The 22,792-nt window shown below is 42.1% G+C and overlaps 2 protein-coding genes across 4 annotated transcripts in view; both read right to left on the bottom strand.

Annotated features, from left to right (window-relative positions):
- Window positions 1-505: 505 nt before the first annotated feature.
- Window positions 506-5,489, bottom strand: LOC128241250 (uncharacterized). The gene is made up of 3 exons (XM_052958196.1): window positions 5,445-5,489; window positions 1,372-2,016; window positions 506-1,132 (listed from the first exon to the last, which is right to left on the bottom strand). Exons 1-3 carry the CDS (start codon window positions 5,487-5,489, stop codon window positions 506-508), a joined length of 1,317 nt encoding a protein of 438 aa, XP_052814156.1.
- Window positions 5,490-6,179: 690 nt separating this feature from the next.
- The window catches only part of LOC128239940 (neurexin-1-like), a 39,069-nt gene continuing 22,456 nt past the window's right edge, over window positions 6,180-22,792 (bottom strand). For all 3 annotated transcript variants that reach the window (XM_052956397.1, XM_052956398.1, XM_052956399.1), the window contains 16 exons: window positions 21,905-22,584; window positions 21,404-21,579; window positions 20,995-21,111; window positions 20,283-20,470; window positions 19,846-20,017; window positions 18,971-19,069; window positions 18,339-18,462; window positions 17,277-17,563; window positions 16,785-17,033; window positions 16,299-16,451; window positions 15,319-15,469; window positions 14,488-14,617; window positions 11,723-11,923; window positions 11,358-11,513; window positions 8,347-8,970; window positions 6,180-8,062 (listed from right to left, as the gene is read on the bottom strand). In XM_052956397.1, coding sequence (XP_052812357.1) covers window positions 7,814-8,062; window positions 8,347-8,970; window positions 11,358-11,513; window positions 11,723-11,923; window positions 14,488-14,617; window positions 15,319-15,469; window positions 16,299-16,451; window positions 16,785-17,033; window positions 17,277-17,563; window positions 18,339-18,462; window positions 18,971-19,069; window positions 19,846-20,017; window positions 20,283-20,470; window positions 20,995-21,111; window positions 21,404-21,579; window positions 21,905-22,584 — 3,756 coding nt within the window. In that variant the 3' untranslated portion in view covers window positions 6,180-7,813. The remainder of the gene's footprint in view (window positions 8,063-8,346; window positions 8,971-11,357; window positions 11,514-11,722; window positions 11,924-14,487; window positions 14,618-15,318; window positions 15,470-16,298; window positions 16,452-16,784; window positions 17,034-17,276; window positions 17,564-18,338; window positions 18,463-18,970; window positions 19,070-19,845; window positions 20,018-20,282; window positions 20,471-20,994; window positions 21,112-21,403; window positions 21,580-21,904; window positions 22,585-22,792) is intronic.

The following is a 22,792-nucleotide window of genomic DNA, read 5'->3' as shown; positions in this document are numbered from 1 at the left end:
CGGTGGTGAACTGTATGCGGCGGTGAACTGTATGCTGTGGTGAACTGTATGCGGTGGTGAACTGTATGCGGCGGTGAACTGTATGCGGCGGTGAACTTTATGCGGTGGTGAACTGTATGCGGCGGTGAACTTTATGCGGTGGTGAACTTTATGCGGTGGCGAACTGTATGCGGCGGTGAACTGTATGCTGTGGTGAACTGTATGCGGTGGCGAACTGTATGCGGCGGTGAGCTGTATGCTGTGGTGAGCTGTATGCGGTGACAAACTGTATGCGGCAGTGAACTTTATGCGGTGGTGAACTGTATGCGGCGGTGAACTTTATGCGGTGGTGAACTTTATGCGGTGGCGAACTGTATGCGGCGGTGAACTGTATGCGGTGGTGAACTTTATGCGGTGGTGAACTGTATGCTGTGGTGAACTGTATGCGGCGGTGAACTTTATGCGGTGGTGAACTGTATGCGGCGGTGAACTTTATGCGGTGGTGAACTGTATGCGGCGGTGAACTTTATGCGGTGGTGAACTTTATGCGGTGGCGAACTGTATGCGGCGGTGAACTGTATGCGGTGGTGAACTTTATGCGGTGGTGAACTTTATGCTGTGGTGAACTGTATGCGGCGGTGAACTTTATGCGGTGGTGAACTTTATGCGGCGGTGAACTGTATGCGGTGGTGAACTGTATGCGGCGGTGAACTTTATGCTGTGGTGAACTGTATGCGGCGGTGAACTTTATGCGGTGGTGAACTTTATGCGGTGGCGAACTGTATGCTGTGGTGAGCTGTATGCTGTGGTGAGCTGTATGCGGTGGTGAACTGTATGCGGCGGTGAACTTTATGCGGTGGTGAACTTTATGCGGTGGCGAACTGTATGCGGTGGTGAACTGTATGCTGTGGTGAGCTGTATGCGGTGGTGAACTGTATGCGGCGGTGAACTTTATGCGGTGGTGAACTTTATGCGGTGGCGAACTGTATGCGGTGGTGAACTGTATGCGGTGGTGAACTTTATGCGGTGGTGAACTGTATGCGGTGGTGAACTGTATGCGGTGGTGAACTGTATGCGGTGACGAACTGTTTGCGGTAGTGAACTGCATGAGGTGACGAAGAGTAGGCGTTGGCGGACTGTATGCGGTGGTGAACTGTATGCAGTGGTGAACATTATGCGGTGGTGAACTGCATACGGTGGTGAACTGTATACGGTGACAAACTGTATGCGGTGGTGAACTGTATGCGGTGGTGAACTTTATGCGGGTGTGAACAGCATACGGTGGCAAACTGTATGCGGTAACAAACTGTATGCGGTGGTGAACTCTATGCAGTGGTGAACTTTATGCGGGTGTGAACAGGATACGGTGGCAAACTGTATGCGGTAACAAACTGTATGCGGTGACAAACTGTATGCGGTGGTGAACTGTATGCGGTGACGAACTGCATACGGTGGCGAACTGTATGCGGTAACAAACTGTATGCGGTGGTGAACTGTATGCGGTGGTGAATTGTATGCGGTGACAAACTGTATGCGGTGGTGAACTGTATGCGGTGGTGAACTGTATGCGGTGACAAACTGTTTGCGGTGGTGAACTGTATGCGGTGGTGAACTGTATGCGGTGGTCAACTGTATGCGATGACGAACTGTATGCGGTGTTGAACTGTATGCGGTGGTGAACTGTATGCTGTGGTGAGCTGTATGCGGTGGTGAACTGTATGCGGTGGTGAACTGTATGCGGTGACAAACTGTTTGCGGTGGTGAACTGTATGCGGTGGTGAACTGTATGCGGTGGTGAACTGTATGCGATGACGAACTGTATGCGGTGTTGAACTGTATGCGGTGGTGAACTGTATGCTGTGGTGAGCTGTATGCGGTGGTGAACTGTATGCGGTGGTGAACTGTATGCGTTGGTGAACCGTATGCTGTGGTGAGCTGTATGCGGTGGTGAACTGTATGCGGTTTTGAACTGTATGCGGTGGTGAGCTGTATGCGGTGGTGAACTGTATGCGGTGACGAACTGTATGCGGTAGTGAACTGTATGTGGTGACAAAGAGTAGGCGTTGACGGACTGTATGCAATGGTGAACTGTATGCGGTGGTGAACTGTATGCGGTAACAAACTTTATGCGGTGGTAAACTGTATGCGGTAACAAACTGTTTGCGGTGACGAACTGTATGCGGTGGTGAACTGTATGCGGTGGTGAAATGTATGCGATGGTGAACTGTATGCGATGACGAAATGTTTGAGGCAGTGAACTGTATGCGGTGACGAACTGTTTGCGGTGGTAAACTGTATGCGGTGACGAAGTGTATACGGTGGTGAACTGTATGCGATGGTTAACTGTATACGGTGGTGAACTGTATACGGTGCTGAACTGTATGCGATGGTTAACTGTATGCGGTGGTTAACTGTATACGGTGGTGAACTGTATGCGATGGTTAACTGTATACGGTGGTGAACTGTATGCGATGGTTAACTGTATACGGTGGTGAACTGTATGCGGTGGTTAACTGTATACGGTGGTGAACTGTATGCGATGGTTAACTGTATACGGTGGTGAACTGTATGCGATGGTTAACTGTATGCGGTGGTGAATTGTATGCGATGTTGAACTGTTTACGGTAACAAACTGTATGCGATGGTGAACTGTATGCGATGGTGAACTGTATACGGTGGTGAACTGTATGAGGTGGCAAACTTTATGTGGTGACGTACTGTATGCGATGATGAAATGTATGCGGTGACAGACTGTAAGCGGTAGTCTGTATGCGGTGGTAAACTGTATGCGGTAACAAACTGTTTGCGGTGACGAACTGTATGCGGTGGTGAACTGTATACGGTGGTGAACTGTATGAGGTGGCAAACTTTATGTGGTGACGTACTGTATGCGATGATGAAATGTATGCGGTGACAGACTGTAAGCGGTAGTCTGTATGCGGATGCGAATTGTATACGATGGTAAATTGTATGCGGTAACGAACTGTATGCGGTGGCGAAATGTATGCGGTGGTTAACTGTATACGGTGGTGAACTGTATGCGATGGTTAACTGTATACGGTGGTGAACTGTATGCGATGGTTAACTGTATGCGGTGGTGAATTGTATGCGATGTTGAACTGTTTACGGTAACAAACTGTATGCGATGGTGAACTGTATGCGATGGTGAACTGTATACGGTGGTGAACTGTATGAGGTGGCAAACTTTATGTGGTGACGTACTGTATGCGATGATGAAATGTATGCGGTGACAGACTGTAAGCGGTAGTCTGTATGCGGTGGTAAACTGTATGCGGTAACAAACTGTTTGCGGTGACGAACTGTATGCGGTGGTGAACTGTATACGGTGGTGAACTGTATGAGGTGGCAAACTTTATGTGGTGACGTACTGTATGCGATGATGAAATGTATGCGGTGACAGACTGTAAGCGGTAGTCTGTATGCGGATGCGAATTGTATACGATGGTAAATTGTATGCGGTAACGAACTGTATGCGGTGGCGAAATGTATGCGGTGGTTAACTGTATGCGGTTGTGAACTGCATACGGTGACGAACTGTTTGCGGTGGTGAACTGTATGATGTGATAAACTGTTTGCGGTGGTGAACTGTATGCGGTGACGAACTGTATGCGGTGGTGAACTGTATGCAATATTGAACTGTATTCGGTGTTGAACTGTATGCGGTGACGAACTGTATGCGTTGGTGAACTGTATGCGGTGGCGAACTGTATGTGGTTATCACCTGTATGCGGTGGTGAACTGTATCCGGTGGTGAAATGTACGCGGTGACGAACTTTATGCGGTTTTTGAACTGTATGCAGTGTTTAACTGTATTTCTTGACAAACTTTATGCGGTGGTGGACTGTTATTGGTGGTGAACTGTATGCTGTGATGAACTGTATGCGGTGACGAACTGTATGCGGTGGTGAACTGTATGCAGTGTCGAACTGTATGCGGTGGTGAACTGTATGCGGTGCTGAACTGTATTCGGTGACGAACTGTATGTGGTGTTAAACTGTATTCGGTGACAAATGTATGCAGTGTTGAACTGTATGCGTTGACTGATGGCTTAAGTAACTCCTGCGCCAGATTAGATTATTGATATACGTAATATATTCAGTACCCCTAAGGCGTGTGACCATTTAACACAGCCTTCTTAGGCCTCGTCTCAATCTCCTCTTCGTTATATTTTATTTCTTTTATGTTCTCCAATTATTCCCCCAAAGTAGCCATTTATTTCGTAAGAGAGGCATTAGTTTACAAACAGAAAGTTCCTACGACGAAAGCTTGTGGAACGACGTGAGTAGATTAATGAATTCAGCTGGTTAATTTTCTTCATTCTAACGCACTTGGTGATTTTTGATATCTAAATTTTTTAACGGTTTCATGCTTAAACATTTTCCGTGAACAATACTTGCTCGGACCATTAAAAACCGTATTCACCGTCGCAAATGTTAAAACACAACACAGCTATTCCTATACTCTAACGCTCTTGACGAAGTCCTGCAATCTGATCATATTTTGTAACCACATTTTTGTTGTATTCATACGCGAGCACTGAAACAACACGTGACTATAATTATATTTGGCGACCTTTAACACTCGTATAAACCGCCACCAATTTCAAAATTACAACACAGTTATTTCTTTAATATTCTCAAATTAATGTCGCCCAAGTAAATATTCCTTCCGTAAGATAGCCATACGTGTGTAAACAAGAGTGTTCCAATGTTGAGAAATGACATGACTATGAAGTAAATGAGTTCAGCTCGTTTGGTTCGAAAAACAATTTACTGTCAAGGTATTATCACAGCATCGGCGTCGTTGTCGTGGATACCGTCATCATCGGCGCGCTAAAACTTCAACATTGGCAATAGCTCAAACTCTGTTCAAGATATTCGAATGAATCTTGGTGCGCATGTTGCAAGGCAATACGCATATATATAGCAAGGCCCATAACTCTGACTTTAATCTTTTTTAGTTGTGCGCCTTTTTCTACCAAAAAACAACAAACGAACCTTGGAGTTCGTTCATCGACACTCTTGTACTTCTTTTCATCAGACACAAAGCTCTATTCATTCAACAAGCTCAAAACATTTATATTGTGTATTTTTGAACTAAGTTATAGTTCGATGAAATGGAGTAAAACCTTAATGATTAACAATGGGCGGAATAAGCGTAGCAAACGAGCCCTTTCTTAATCATTAAGATTTTACTTCAGGTCATCTTACTGACTTAGAGTTCAACCTCATTGGCTGACACATTGTCAACGCAAAATCTGACAAAGGCTGTAAATCGGATGTATGGCAGTAGGCGGACTTTCAAACACCCGCGAAAGTTGAAATTCTAAATGATTAAGCGTAGTACTTACTTAATGATTGCCGATCTGCAATTTCATTGGCTAAAAATGTAGGTTGTATTCTACTTTATTTTTAACTCGATTGTGACGAAAGCTGATAGCTTACAGAATCACTCTCGAGTTCGTTTCCTGGGTAACCAGTACTGGCCATGATAAAGTACCCTCGCAGTCAATTGTTTGGTCAATTCTTTGGGTTATTCAAAGATAGCCGAAACGTTTATTGATTAGTCAATATTTATCCAAATACTAATATTAACCAATCAAATCATTTAAATGTGCAAACTAACCAAAATATAACCTGTGGACAACTGAACCAAGTTTTATACAATTGGCTGCCGTTGTGGATCGAACCCAAAACCTCTTGGGTAAGAGGCGGACATATATACGGCTAGACCACTCTCACCCACTTTGTATTGTGTATGTGAGTCTTAAATCACCTATAAATAAGATATTTCAATAATTTATAAAGGATTATTATCAAGGACATATCTCTCATACTCTGACAACAGTAATTATATATAATATTTGTCAAAACACAGTAGCAGCTATGATCTAAAACAGAAGACATAATACACGAAGAGGAGTGTCCCAAAAATGTGTGTGGTAAAATGGTATTTTTTAAATGCATATAAGCACACAAAGCCACACTGAACGATTTTAAAATATTTGACATTTGTTACGTTGACTCCTTGATGTTACGTCGGCGTGCGCCGGATTTCAAATAGTGATGTTTTTTAAACATACGTATTTTTGTCAGTTTTGGGGATTTTATCTTAAATTTTGTCCACAATTGCAGGTATTATGTGTAGAAGGTGGTGGTAAACTCAACACTTCTCAGGGTTCTACCGTTTATTACCAGTGTTTATAGAAAAAACATATCAATACAATATAATACAACAATAGACAAATGTTTAAAAGACAAAATACAAGGTGCAATACAATGGCCACGCCCATGTGTTGGAACAAAATATAAACACATACAAAACAGGTTTAATAGTTATTTAGATATTGATTAATACAAACGAACGACTAATAGTACACTATGTAATGATATGAAACAACTCACCAGGCTGTGAAACGATACAATTATTTAAATAAGATTCATACAGTTATGTTGAAACTGAATGCATTAACTATATACGGACAACTTTGCAGTTATGCGTTTAGGTTGAGAATGATGAGAGAAACCTAGAAAGTTGGTGTGGAATGGTGAAGATATAAATCAACCAATGTAATCGTCAGTTAAATATATAAAACCTGTTTAAGACATCACACCATACAAAACATTGTATATACTCGTACATGAAGGTTACATGGACTGAACGAATGAAAATTACAACATGGACTGTTGGGGTGGAATCAGCCTGTCTTCATATGTATACATACTGTATTACAAATAACTCGCCGAAATTCACTCGTTTTGTAATGGTGATTGTCTACGATATTCTGGGACAGCCCTTTTTCTAATGTAATTATATGTATTTGTTGTTGTTTTTTCTCCGTTCAAATCCGATAGTTGTATAAATACGTTCTATCAATGATACTTAGGTGACTGAGAACTCAGTGTGTGTATACCACGTGATAAATTACGTCATATATGCTACAGCAGAAGGCAATATTTTACTTAAAAAATGAAGACTTCAATCAAAGATTAATTTTCTATTACTACACCATTTTAAATAAAACAAAAGGCAGTCTATGCCGCTTAAAGAACCGCGCCTTCGTTTCATTACCGGGTAGTTTCATCAAACACTTCGACAAACCTGTTTCCAAAATAATGTTTTGACAGTGCTCCGTCAGACGGCAGTATTGTGAAAAGGTTTGTCGAAGTGTTTTAAAAAAAACTACACTCTCAACCAAACTCTGGTAAAAGACCTAAGGCGGGGCTCTGTAAGCGGCGTAGACTGCGCTTTGTTTCATTTAAAATGGTGAAGAAATAGGAAAGTTTAAAGTCTTCATCGGAAGCAAAATATTGCCTTCCGACGTAGCATTTGTGACGCAATTTATCACGTGGTATACACACACTGGTAGCATTTGTAACGCAATTTATCACGTGGTATACACACACTGGAACAAGTAGTTGAACATGTGTTTGTTTCGTTGGAAATAAGTAAAGCAAGCAAATGCATTAACATTGCACATACTTTATATATTCTGACATAGACGGAACATAGAATATCTTAACTGTATAAGTTCAAAATCAAAATATTGTATATTGTTAATGCTCTTAACTGTTTTCTTTTCAATTTCTTAAGGTTTCACTCATTTTAAACGAACGAAAAAAGTAACAAATTCTGATTGTTTTTTTCTGTATTATTAGTACAGGGATAAACTTTCATTAATCTGAACCAATTACATTAGCTGGTCATAAAGTTGAAAACATAATTATACTTTTATAGCTAGTTGAGTTAAGACAAAAGAAGTTGTTATAAATTTTGTTCAGAACTCCGCCACGCACTAATGTTTTACATCAGTCTAGGAGCTGACGATCATCTTGATTTTCGATCTGACCACTTGCAGCATGATCAACTTCCGGGCGCCATATTTGTCTCCAAGGGCAACGATGGTTCCCTTGTCACGTGACATGGTGACGTAGAAGATGTCCACACCGCAGTTGAACACGCACGTTTCCGTTCCGTTCTTCACGTGCCACAAACGGATCGTGCCGTCAGCGGAACCGGAAACCGCGATCTCGTTGTCGCTCGAGAGCGCAGTGCACCAAACCTTGGAATGGAGATAAGAATAAATGACATATTTTTAAGACTGCACTGTTATTCGTTTCAGCAACAACATTTTGAATTTAAATGGTATATCAAATATGACATTAATTTACAACTGTTGAAACAATAAGAAAAGCATGTTACAATATGAAAATTAAATATAGGTTAAATACACCACGGAATGATAATCCTGTCATTTGAATAATGACAAGCCTCAAAGGTTCTTTTTTTAGTTTACTTTAATTTAAAATATATTTTAGAATGTAACCTCACAACAGCTCCACTCACCTCGTCCGTGTGTCCCTGCAGCGTGTGAATGGGCCTCTCCGTGTGCATATCCCACACCTTCAATGTCCCGTCCGCCGAACCGGAAACCAGGTATCGTCCATCGTCCGATAACGTCACGCTCTTCACTTCCCGTGTATGCGCATGCGCACCGCCACTTCCGAGCAGTTGCCGGTTGGGTTGCGCGGTCTGGAGGCTCCAGACGACAAGGTCACCGTTTCTCAAACCTGTCAAAGCTTCGTCCTTTGGCAAGATGACTGTTACTTCCGGATTTGCGTCTAATTTCAACATGGCGGGTTCATTTACGATATAGCTAGTCAATGTCATATCAAATGTCATGAATTCTGTGTCATTATCAAATGAGTTCGTAAATCCCGCTATTATATAGCGGTCGTTCTTCGATATGTTTAGGAAGGAAATGTAGTCATTATTTCCTACTGGCGCGTCATATCGCATTTCTTTGATCATTTGATTCCCCATAAGGTCCCAGGCGATAATGGACGTTGCATCCCCAAATTTGTCCGTCCGTCCGAAGAGTACTTTGTCACTATCATTCATGGGACACAGCGCGGAACAATACTCGCCCACAGCCATGGCCAGTGGCCGACCAGTCTGGAAATCCCAGATCTGAAAATAGGAGAATGCAATTGTTCACACTGGCTTTATTTCTTCGATATATTTCTGCGTGTGTACTAACAATATATATAACAAAAGCTTTTTGACTGACTCTCTTTTCCAAGCCCAGGGCAACATTTTAAAACCTTGGAGGGAAAGAGCGTTAATGTGTATTACTTAAGTAGGTTTTAGACGAAAATAGCGAGTTTATGCCATAGGCCATGATTACGAAAAGTTTCAAATCCAATTCTAGACTCAGACTCTGAAAAGTACTTTTATTAAATTATAAAGAAACCTCTTTATTCAAATCGTTTTGCAGAACAAATGTGAGTAATTGTACGTTTCGAATAGTTATATAATCCAGCAAATTTCACAATTCGACTAGAAAGAAAGTTACAATGAAATGAAAATTTGCAGTTTTGCCACTTAAGTCTGAACTCAAACTTGAGACTGTTCGTTATCATAGCCTCTGATGCTCTAGCGCTTATAAAGTATCAATTGAATGCATGCATATACAAAACACTCAAAATCACTTCACAAGTAACTGAAGTATGTCAATATCTTCCAACGATTCAGTTCTACCCGAAAGTTCTCTATACGAACCACCACATTATCGTTAATTATGAAATTGCCAGTTTTATCATCATGTCAAATACAGTTTCCATATGTGTAAAGACAGCAACTAGCCTTAACGTTTTTCTTTGAACGTTTAAACTATATGGACAGAACCATTCTGTTTGACAGCAAACTATGACGTTATATTACCTGCTTACGTCATTACAACTATTCATACCTGCTTACGTCATTAACACTATTCATACCTGCTTACGTCATTAACACTATTCATACCTGCTTACGTCATTAACACTTTTTATACCTGCTTACGTCATTAACACTTTTTATACCTGCTTACGTCATTAACACTATTCATACCTGCTTACGTCATTACAACTATTCATACCTGCTTACGTCATTAACACTTTTCATACCTGCTTAAGTCATTACCACTTGTCATACCATCTTACGTCAATACCACTTGTCATACCCGCTTACGTCATTACCACTTGTCATACCCGCTTTCGTCATTACCGCTTGTCATACCCGCTTTCGTCATTACCACTTGTCATACGCGCTTACGTCAATACCACTTGTCATACCCGCTTACGTCATTAACACTTGTCATACCTGCTAACGTCATTACCACTTGTCATACCCGCTTACGTCAATACCACTTGTCATACCCGCTTACGTCATTACCACTTGTCATACCTGCTAACGTCATTACCACTTGTCATACCCGCTCACGTCATTACCACTTGTCATACCCGCTTACGTCATTACCACTTTTCATACCTGCTAACGTCATGACCACTTGTCATACCCGCTCACGTCATTACCACTTGTCATACCCGCTTACGTCAATACCAATTGTCATACCCGCTTACGTCATTACCACTTTTCATACCTGCTAACGCCATTACCACTTGTCATACCCACTCACGTCATTACCACTTGTCATACCCGCTTACGTCAATACCACTTGTCATACCCGCTTACGTCATTACCACTTTTCATACCTGCTAACGCCATTACCACTTGTCATACCCGCTTTCGCCATTACCACTTGTCATACCTGCTAACGTCATTACCACTTTTCATACCTGCTAACGTCTTTACCACTTGTCTTACCCGCTTACGTCAATACCACTTGTCATACCCGCTTTCGTCAATACCACTCGCCATACCCGCTTACGTCATTACCACTTTTCAAACCTGCTAACGTCATTACCATTCGTCATACCCGCTTACGTCATTACCACTTGTCCTACCTGCTTACGTCAATACCACTTGTCATACCAGCTAACGTCATTACCACTTGTCATTCCTGCTAACGTCATTACCACTTGTCATACCTGCTAACGTCATTACCACTTGTCATACCTGCTAACGTCTTTACCACTTGTCATACCCGCTTTCGTCAATACCGCTTGTCATACCCGCTTACGTCATTACCACTTGTCCTACCTGCTTACGTCAATACCACTTGTCATACCAACTAACGTCATTACCACTTGTCATACCTGCTAACGTCAATACCACTTGTCATACCCGCTTTCGTCATTACCACTTGTCATACCCGCTTTCGTCATTATCACTTGTCATGCCCGCTTTCGTCATTACCACTTTTCATACCTGCTAACGGTATTACCACTTGTCATACCTGCTAACGTCATTACGACTTGTCATACCTGCTAACGTCATTACCACTTGTCATACGAGCTTACGTCAATACCACTTGTCATAACTGCTTACGTCATTACAATTTTTCATCATGTTTCTGCCTTCATACGCACCTCTCATCAAACGATAATCTAACTTGAGTGAAATATCGCGGATACCTGTAGTGTATGGTTAAAGACGCCCTTCTTGCTTGAGTATTCATTAATCTCCATGTCCGCGTGCACGGCTCCCACGAGCAGCCGGTCCCCGCACACCAGGTGGAGGTTGGTAGAGCCTATCGTGTCGCCCTTCATGATGTGCTGTAGTTCACCCGTCTGAAAGAATAACATGGTGAACCGTTTTAGAAAGTATCCTTGTCTTCGCCTGAAGGCTCCCCCCCCCCCCCGAACACATACAGACAATAGGCCATGTATGTAAATGATAAAATATTTTAGTAATCTCCGTTTTTAACGGGTATGAGTTGACTTTTAATACATTATAGTCAATAATGTTATTTATTGTTAAATATTACACCAAAACAGACCTGCATGTCCCAGACTTGCGGTGGTCCAAGGCTACTTCCGGTCACTACACTCCGTTCGTCTCCGGGTATCAGACAACAGTCTACTCGCACCTCATCCACAGCGTCCCCCGGTGTAACCGCCCCCGCTCCGAACCCGCCATTCGCCGATGACATCACGTATTGGCCCTGCTTGTTCATGGTGACCGTCTTGAGATTCTGGACCTGTAATGGAAGACAGTGTTGTTAAGAGCATTGTTGATTTGTTTGTTTTACATATAATTGTCAAAATAAGCCATCGTTCATCAATTGTTGCAGATCAGAATGAATATCGTTTATCTTTTGTTTTTGTTTTTTGTATATATTATTTTCATTAACTACAATTGCATTTCTGTCTATAAGGGTGTGGACATTAACTTAGAATATATAATTTTGGGTTTAATAATCATCATTTCGATTTTGTACAACTGACCTTCACACATATTAGTTTAAAATGACCTTTTATAAAGAACAGAAAACATGTATACACAGAAAGCTACAAAGTGGTTTCAATCTACAAGTTAGTCCAAACGCATTGTTATAACACTATTATTTCAATTCATAGACACACAATCGGAAATTAATTACAATCATACAATATATACAATCATAAATAGAAACACGTAGGTTAAAGACACGTGATCCGTGCTGAAAAAGAACTAAACTATTCATGCCAATAAGTGAATAAGGTAAATTAGGATGCAGGAATTAACATAGAGAACTAAAATACAAAAGAAAAATAATTTCCTTTTAAGACAGTTTTACTATCAAAATACAAAGGAAAAGGGTCCATTAAGGACAATCTTACTTTCAAGTAAACATGATCTAATCATGAAAAACAATTATACATTCCCATTGTAACATGCCAAGTCGTTTTATCCATCATTGAATTGAAACGAGAAAGAAACATAGGCGATGATGACCAGCGCAAATACGATCATAAAACAAGAACACATTCTACATCACTCGTACAAAACTAGGCATCTACAATGTCATAGAGCAAAAATGAATACATTTGTACATTACAGGAAACGGCTGTAATCGAGGTTTTATCGCCGATAGTTCAAGTGGCAGACTGTCATGCATGTGTACCGTATACACGTCCGTATCGTCACTTCCGGTCGCCCCACCGAAAGCGAGCGACTGTACCTCCATCCACCTGCCGGCGTCCACATTAATCCCCGTCAGGAGTTTGTGGAAGCTTGCATTTAGCTCCACGTCCAGGTCGCGACCACTTTCGGTCTACACTTCCGGTCATGAAGATTCCGGTTCCAGTTTTGTCGCAAGTGACAATGATATTAATGGTAGAGCTGCCTTGAGTCGAAGATTGGCCGTTGGTTTCATCCAGAACATGTACCGTTGAGGATTCAGAACGCGTTTGTTTTTCTTGTAAAGGTCTCTGGCTGATGCACGATGATGTTTACCGAACGATCCGTTTGCTGGCCAATGAACGGTGATGAGCATTTTGCGTTTGGTCTGTTGTTTTCATCACCATAATTGACGACGACGGCTCAAACAATGTTCCCATTAATTCCGGACAGATCCTGCTTCTATGAATCCATGGACGATGCACTGCTGTCAAACTTCTGCTCAGTTGATTTATTTTCGTCTTTTAATTGTGCCGTACATGTGGCTATTCATTGCTCACCGTCGAGGACAAACACTCGTTCATTTCAAAGGACTGCGAACTTTTCAAGGACTTTTAAGTTTTAGTATTCTTGTTTACCTTGGCATACATATTGTCAATCGGTGTTTCCTCTCTGGTCATATGTTCGCCTCCTCCGAAACTGGCTGACTTTACGTCTTTCATTATTTCGTATTAGAACTACCATCCAATAGTACAGTGTCCATGGAATCGGACCGGACATTGGAACTACCATCAAATAGTCCAGTGTCCATGGAATCCGACCGGACATTGGAACTACCATCCAATAGTACAGTGTCCATGGAATCGGACCGGACATTGGAACTACCACCAAATAGTCCAGTGTCCATGGAATCCGACCTGACATTGGATATGATCGTGGTTGTAGATTTGAACAGATCATCTCGTGAATCGTCGATGTGAGTCGTGGTGGATGTGCGCGATGTCTCACTTTTGAAAGTCTTGACATTAGTTTCTGATGAACTATTCTCCAGGCGTTGGTATCCAGCTTTCGAACTTCCGGCAGCGGGAACCTGTAGTGATGACTTCCGGATTGACGTTTTCCTATTTTCACGAATTTCGATGAATTCTCCCCTCCCTGGCATTTTCTGGTTACCCCGGTTGCTGTAGCTGGCATGTGGAGCACCGGAAGTATGCAGCGTAACACTTGAGCTGTTTTCCGATACAGTTAATTTCATAAAAACTGATCACATAACACAAATCTTATTCTTCTAAAAAATGGTGATTTTGCAAATGCATTGTCGGTTAGTTATTCTTTTAAAACCTGATAACCATTTCGCACATATGACGAAACACGAATACAAACATAATAATGTTTTCCAAACGAGAGGGTGGGGCGGGTACACCCTGGGGTTGTGCACAATCTCCCATTTGTAGTCTAAAGCTCTCCTCTGGCGCACAAAGATTTGTCACATTGACCCGGGTTGGGGGCTGTCTCGGCTATAAAAAGTGTTAAACCAGGTCAAGTTTATTTCCCGGGTGAAATATAAGGACCCCCCCCTCTCTGGTTTGGAAAAGTCGTAGACAAGTGCAATCAGTATACACACAAAGTAAGACATGACTAAGCTCAAGGTGATCCTCTTACCTGGTAGTTATAGTTGGTGTTGAGTGTTGAGAAAGAGTAGGACTGGTCCGTTACCTCCCCGGTACCTCCAAGCGGTATGTCGTAATCAGGGAAATCGTCATCACCCGCAGAGAATTGAGATAATTCTTGTCTAAAACATATATACACATGCTATTACCTTTATAGATACCATTATAGAATTCAAAACATGTTTTATATCTCTTGGTCGGTCAATATTGTTGGAGTACCGCCTTTACTTTCATAACACTACTTCGTGATGAAATTATAGTTGGCTGGGAATGCCGACGAAGGTGTGAATGTACATGTCCGGTATATCCGCTATCCATAGTACCGACGACACCGCTGTTAGACTGCATGGTGTTGGATGATAGCTGGCGACGGTATTAATGTACATATCACCTATTGTCACCAACCCAGTTTATCCGCGGTCAATAGTACCACCGCCACTGCCGTAAGACAGCATGGTGTTTGATGATAGTTGGCGGAGTATGCCGACGACGGTATACATGTACTTAGAATACAACTTATATTTTCAGCCAATGAAATTGCAGATAAGCAATCTTTAAGTACTACGCTAAATCATAGATTTCATCTTTCGCGGTTGTTTAAAGGTCCGCCTACTGCCACTCATCCGATACACAAACTCTGTGTCAGATTTAGCATTGACAATGTGTTAGCAAATGAGGTTGTATTCTAAGTCAGTTAGACGACCTGAAGTAAAATCTCAATGATTAAGAAGGGCCTGTTCGCTACACCACCCATTTTTAATCATTAAGATTTAACTTCAGGTCATCTAACTACATGTATTACATATCACCTATTGTCACCTACCCAGTATATCCGCGGTCCATAGTACCGCCGCCACTTCCGTAAGACTGCATGGTGTTGGATTGATAGTTGAGATTGGAAGAGTACGACGAAGACGTTATACGTCTGTCTGCCGTCGGGGAGCCGATCGCCGTACCAATGTTTGAAAAGGTGACTGAAAGAGGAGCCGACTGGCTGATTTAAATTGAATACAGATACGAGTAGAAGTTTATTGAAGTCTATTTTAAATTGTATTTCCTCTCTAAAAAAATCTGGTAATCGTTGATGATTAGAACCACTTGAAATAATCAATAAAATCAATAATTTACAAGCAAGTTACATGGTACAGATATCTATGGACATGTATGCGTTCTCCTTACTTAATAAATCAGTTGTTCAAGAATGGAACTTGACTAAGACTATAAGTATCGTCCATGGTCGAGAGTGTCATCCCCACCCGAGCGAGGGTGTTTTGCGGAAACGAGGCAAAAAACCCTGAGCGAGGGTTGGGAGGAACCTATCTTACACGAGCGGCAATGGTAGATGCTTTTTCTCCCACCTCACTTCAACAAAACTTAGTAAAATGTATTTTAACTTATTCTTTACATAAGGCTACTTTTTATCTTTGCCCGTGGGTTTCCAGGATGGCCAACAATTTGGATCTACTTATCTGGGGTGGGAGAAACTGGTAGTCGCGGTTGTGGAATATTTACCTTTTTTATTAAGGTAAAAACGGCTTGGTTTCACACAAAGTTCGCATAACAAACTAAGCAAAGACCTTTCTGCCACCAGATTGGACTGTTATTATCATTACTCTCTAATCGGATCATAGGATTTTAGTCGGGAAACTATTTTATTTCTCAGTTTGTTTGTGAAACCGAGGTCTGTAAATTAACTCTTAACAATCGAGCAGTTTGAAAAGTCAGTCAAAGCAAAAGTAATGCATTGTACAAATAATAAAATAGAAAAGGAGAACACAGAAAAAACATAACAGGAGGGCACACCTGTAGACATTAGAGTTGAAAAATCGGTAACGTCCGCACCGCCAGCACCGCCGGCTCCCGCGCCGCCACCCGCGCCGCCACCGGAAATGGAAGTAGACGTGGATTTGATGTATGAAAGGTATGTGGAGTTGCCGCCGCCCGCACCGCCGCCGTCTGTGAGAGGAAGGGAGGAGAAGCGAGGGATGAGCGACCGGAATTAACCGGAAGTTCATTCAGATATGCGTTGCTGATATGTTATCAATACATATTTTCCAATCGATAGTTTCGGTATATCAGAATTACTAGAGGGATTAATATAGCCTAATAAATATTGTAGATATTATTCTCATGCAAGATAAAGGTAAAAATGATAAATGTAAAGGCCATTCTGAAAGTATAAGTCATGCTTGGAATTATATTATTCGAAATATATTACGATGTTTTTTGTTTATTTTAAAGGCAATGTACAACTATCATGATTAAACTGATGACTGCAATCTGTCATACCTGCCGCTGATCCATCCACAACCGTCACTGTAAGAGCTCCGGCTCCGGCACCTCCCGCTTCACCTCCAGCGCCGCCCGCTCCCGCGCTTGCCGCCTTGACGGCCCCCAGGTTAGAAGTGGGTCGTGGAGAGGATATGCTAATGTCGGCGTCATCTTCGGCCGCACCGGCTCCGGGAGAGAGGAACGTGGGCACACCGGGCTTCAGTTTGTATAGCGCCCACATCAGACTCGTTAGGAAGGCCATAGTACCTGGGAATTGTCGATGAATCGTCGATTATTTAGGATGAGAAAAGACGCTTAGTTGTTTAAAAATATTGTTTGTAGTTAGCAGGTACCGTGACTAAATAATATAAATATGCAGACGTAAAACATGTTGGGTTGAATAAGTTGTGTTTAAACTACTTCAATTCTCTATAAACAACAGAATACAACTATTATAATAGTTTGAACACAAGTAATTTAAACGATTAAATGAGACGGTGTCCCACATACCTAGAACAGTTCCGACCACAGCACCGGCCCGAGCTCCGGGCATGATCGGTCCTCCAGCCCTGGTCACTTCCACAGGTGCTGCGTGCGGGACGGCTCCCACGCTGATGCCGCTTCCGAGAGAAGAGAAATGGCCCCCAGTTTCGCCAAAACTTGGGACCCTCGGGGGAGTGCCGCCATCGCCAACACCGCCGACGCCTGTACCGATTTCTGCACCTCCGCCGACATTCACGGGAACCTTTTCCGCCGGATTGATAATAAGATCAGGCGGGACAGGGGAGGTCTTTCCGCTGTTAGATAACAAAGGGGAAGTCAAGAAAAAAAGTGAATTGCAGTTAAATGTCAGTTATAAATATGATACCTGACAATCGTTTTAATGGTTTTAATTGGGTGCAAATTAATTTCAAGATACAATATGACACGAACAGTAGTTACTGATTGAAGCAAAGTGTGACATATGTTGTGTTACAAGACATTGAGTGTCGTAATATCATATCGTTTTTAAATATATGAGTGTGATATTAAAAGTTTACACATGATATATTACGGAATTTGATTAGTGTCGCCAGAGGGGGCGATGGAGTGCTAATCCATTTGGATCTCCCCGCATGGGCCTGAATTTCTTCATTGTCGATATTTGTTTTGTGAAATGTACATTTGAGGTACTTAATTTCACAGTTTGGACCAAGTCATTAGTACTTTTGATTAGAGGTACTTCCTGGGGAATTACACGCCACTAGTTTCTTGTGTCATCTACCAAAGCTCTCCAACTCCCCTCCCCAATTACCCCGCCTCACCCACCAACCGGAAATCACTTGTCTTAGAAAGCACAATGTCTACCCTGTTGATTAAACATTTTCCATGCTCGTCCAATACACCTTTTCGTCACCTTCATCTACCTACCTCCAACATTCACTCCCATCCCACCCCTCCAATCCTTACTCTCTCACAAATCTCACCCGCCGGGCACCAGTAGGTTAATCCTGACTAGGACCACGTCCAACCATCATCCTCACTTCACTCCCACCCCACCCGCGTCATATTCCTCCCATAATCCCAACTCACCCGCCGGGCAGCAGTAGGTACGTCTTCGTGAGCACAACGTCTCCCCGCATGTTCACGAGTTTCCCGTGCAATGCCGTGTTGGAAAGGAGAAGATCCAGCCATCGGTGGCCGTTGTAGTAGGCACCTGAAACATTTGGGGTAGGATATAGTTTGATGATGAGCTTAAAGGAGCGATCTTGTCATCAAGCGTACGACATATTATCGTAAACCGGGTCACCAGTTTCATTGTTCATTTTAATTGCAAAATCAAATAAACATTGCGAAGGCTGATAGCCGTTAGTTTCGGAATACATAGTTGAACTACTCAGAAATATTAATTCGAAAAAAATATCGTACAATACGTGCGTAGATCAGATGACCTCAAAGATACAATTAAGACCATAAATGGAACAGATTACATAATTGTTTTATTATTACTTTACGTAGGTTTTCCATAAACATGACATTTTGTAGCAGCAACAACTAGATTTGTAGACCCGAGGCTCTACTTCCGGCGACGCCGTAAACGTTTCCAGTTATGTCGTACTTTTGGTATTGAAGTTGTTTATGTGTTATTCGTTTTGATAATTATATATTTGACCAAATATTGTTCGCCTACTTAAAAAAATATATATCAAAGCCATTAAACTTACCTCCGATAATTCCGTAGAAGTTTCGGATGATGGCTCCCTTGGAGTCTATCCGGCCTCCCAGCATTACCCGGTACACGCTGTTGAATAGCGACACAACGCCTGGGAAATATGTACATAGTAAATAATGACTATTGGTAGCAGTAAACAAAAAACAAAAATAAAACGCAGAGTCTACCCGGCCTCCAACCATGAATGGATACAAGCTGTTGAATGGGGACAAAACGACTGGAAAATATGAACAATGTAAATATTGAATGTTTCTCGCTGTAAACGAAACAAAACACGGAGTCTATCTGGTCACCAGCATGGCATAGCAACACAACGCGTGGGAAATATGTACATGAATATGTATATGAATATTGACTGTTGGTAGCAGTAAACAAAACAAAACACGGAGTACATCCGGCCTACCGGCATTTACCCGGTACGCGCTATTCTGAAAATGAATGCTATGCCTGAAACTTACGGGGATGTATGTATGATTATATTAATATTAATAATTATGCAAGTAAAGACTTTGATATATCGTGTTATATAGTTCATAAATTATCTTTGATTTGACAGTAGAATCCTGATCGATCCTATTCATGTGAAGAAAAAAGAAGTCGTTTCAGACCATGAGAATGCACTCTTACCAACACTTATGGGCACGTATGGTTGGGAAGTTTGGGGAGACGAAATATATATGTATGGGGATTAATTGTGTGTTTAGCGAGCTGTTGGGGCATCTACAGGCTAGATTTCCTGCATGATGCTTTATGTATGGACGTACCTGTGTTAAATTTGTTAGCTTTGTGGCTACTTCTCTTAAAATTCGGTGTTATTGATATATAGGAAGAAGGGATAGAGGCGAATTTCAGGGGCGATGGGCGTACTTTTGTTAACGGCCAACTGTGTAGGGAGCTGGTCCACCTGCAATGTGCTGTTACCGCCGGTTCGGATGTAGCGAACCACGTGGTATTGCCCGTCGTTGAACACGCGTGAATTCTCCACGAGACGCACAAGACCACTTCCGGTGTTAGCCTCAGCGACCACGGTTCCATTTTCCTGTAACATGGAAGAATTTGGTTTGACCGATGAGAGTTTTCTTCTGACGTGGTGTAAATTCAGCCCTTAAAACATACTACATTAAAAGTAACTATAACATTACATTTATGAAGAACGAAACGAACATCAAATATTATGAGTGAACACTCAAATGTCTTATCTCTATCTATTCGTTGTTGTCTAGGCTACTCGCTATACGCCAACACACCTCTATACAAAGTGACATTCAAATGCATTGAAAGATGGGTGGGACATTTATACTCACCAGCCTAATCTCTATATACTCGTTGTTGTCCAGGCTACTCTCTATACGGTAAAGCACTCCGTCCTTTTCGAGCGTCTTGAAGCCGAAAGCAAGCATGTCCGTGTTCGAGTTCACCTGTTTGTGCTGAGGGAACTCGTATACCACGACACCCCCTTGACCGTTTTTACCAAAGTAGTAACCATTAGGATCTGAAATGTAAAAAGCTCAATGAGGGAAATCGTATTAATGCCAAACCAAATAAAATCGTTTGTTTCCGATCTCTCTGAGCCAAAACATACGTTTTCCTGATAAATTTTCTATGTAAAACTTTGTCTGATAATGTGGTTCAAACTGAAACCCATCGACATTTTGTTAAGGTCGACGTTAACTAGTGCATTTTATAAAGAACACATTACCTTACGTGCAAGGAACTACTGAAATGATATATCCAAAAGGAGAAAAAAATCAACGTTCAGCATATTTTTTTATGTCCGGTGGCAATGAAAAAGTTGGGGTCGGGTGTAAAGAAATAGGGTCGGTCGGAAAACTGGAAATAATCAGGTGCTTTGTTACACTTTATATTTTATCTGTAGAATTAGTTATTCCAATATTTAATTACGATCTGCAAGTGAATCACACGTATCTGTTTTGAAAAAGAAGGTTGGTAAGCTAATTAAACTTTTAAAAAGTTTATGAAATACAGGTCTCAAACTGTGTCCGGAAGTGTACTCACTGGTAGTACAGGGGATGCCCACGAGCCCTGTCATGTTACAGTCGCACCAGAAATCGTTCACCCTGGGGACACAGACGCCTGGCCCACAGGCGTTAGGCTGGCACTGCACTGTCTGGTCTGTAGGTGGGATAAGTATGCATATAAAAGTATGTGGGGATAGAGAAATCATACAATGCCTTCTTCTCCCAACATGACACACGTGTCATATTTGTCTAGGTTCAATAATGATACAAGTGCAGAATGAAAATGGGTATGCTACAAGTACTAGATTTTTTCAAAGCTTTCGAAGGACACGTTCATAATTTTATATGTTCAATAATGATAAAAAGGCAGAATGAAAATGGGTATGCTTCAAATACTATTTCGAAGGACACATGTCATATTTGGAAGGACACGTGTCAAATCTTACCCGTGCATCCATTGAGGAGCTTCGTCTTATCGCTTGCGTAGCTGACGAGGTCTGGGACGGCACCGTTTAGGTCGACGGACGCCAGGCAGCCAAGGAACCCCTTCCGTGAGTCGAGCAGCGCCGTAACTTCCGGTCGTGAGAACAGCGCTGTCGGCATCCCGCCAATGTATAACATGCTGGAAAGAGTGGGAGAGGATCATGATAGTGTTATTTAAAAAAATATACAACATTACAGGAAAAATAATACAACTCAATATTACTTTAGGAACTATATCCTGCTTTATTTAACTCAGTTAAAGCAGGATTTTTGATATTGTCTAGTTTATTTTAACATGTATCTGTCTACTTTGTATTTCGTGGTCAAGCTTGATTTGTCTATGTTGAGTATCGAATTTGAAAACCGAATTGTGTATGTTCCAACATTTTGGCTCGAAGTATTTTATCTGGCAACCGTGCCGGTATTCAGTATTCATAAACGCTGCTAGATATAGGATCACTTACCCATTGAGAGACAGCGTGTTCCGGTTACTGTTGGACACCTGCACCGTCTCCCCGTCCACGCGCACTGTGAACTGTCCGCGGTCACTGAGTGCCACTTGAACGTCATGCCACGTGTTATCGTTCAAATTCCGGGTCGGTACCACCGTGTGCATGATCCCAGCGCCAAGGTTGAACGCAAATCGGATATGCCCGTCACTCAGCTCAATGGCGATGACGTCACTTCCTATTCCGCTGTTGTAGAGGATCAATCCGTTCGACTCTCGGGTCTTAAATTTGAACATTATCTTTAGCGTGCGACCAACTGTCATAGATGGAAGCTGGAAGAAGGCGCCATCGGAAGTGACAGTGATTGGCTTGTACGTGAGAAGCGGTAAGAGGTCAAAGGGGAGGTCAAAGATCCACTTCGCCGAGGACGACTGTCCCTTCAGCTGACCAAAGAGTTCCTGTCCGTCATAGACGAAGTTCTGCATGTAGCCTATGTAGTTCCCTCCGCGCAGTTCACCCGTCTCCCCAATGGAACCAAACTTGATGCGGTCGATGTAAAGGTTGTAGTTCTCGCCTCCAATGACACCGACGGAACGTGGCTCATCGTCCAGCCAGATTTGAACGTCGTCGGCCCGCCGGCGGATGTACATCGTGTGCCACAGATAGTCATTCAGGATACTACCGGTCACGAACGTCTGATATAGGTGAACATGGTTTGTACTGGTAACAAGTTACTAAAACGGTGTAATGGTGGATAGTATACTCATTCCGATAAAAGTTAAAAATCTGTAGAAATCAAATTAAAGCCGCATAATGCCTAATAAATAGAGTTTAAACTTGACAGGAGCATTCATTACATAATTCATTGCATGCTACCGAATACGTTGTATGTCATCATCACTA

This window comes from Mya arenaria, chromosome 7, assembly GCF_026914265.1.
Source record: "Mya arenaria isolate MELC-2E11 chromosome 7, ASM2691426v1".
In the NCBI taxonomy this organism is placed as follows: Eukaryota; Metazoa; Mollusca; class Bivalvia; order Myida; family Myidae; genus Mya; species Mya arenaria.
The sequence above is the reverse complement of the archived record's forward strand: the minus strand, read 5'-3'. Positions and strand labels throughout refer to the sequence as shown.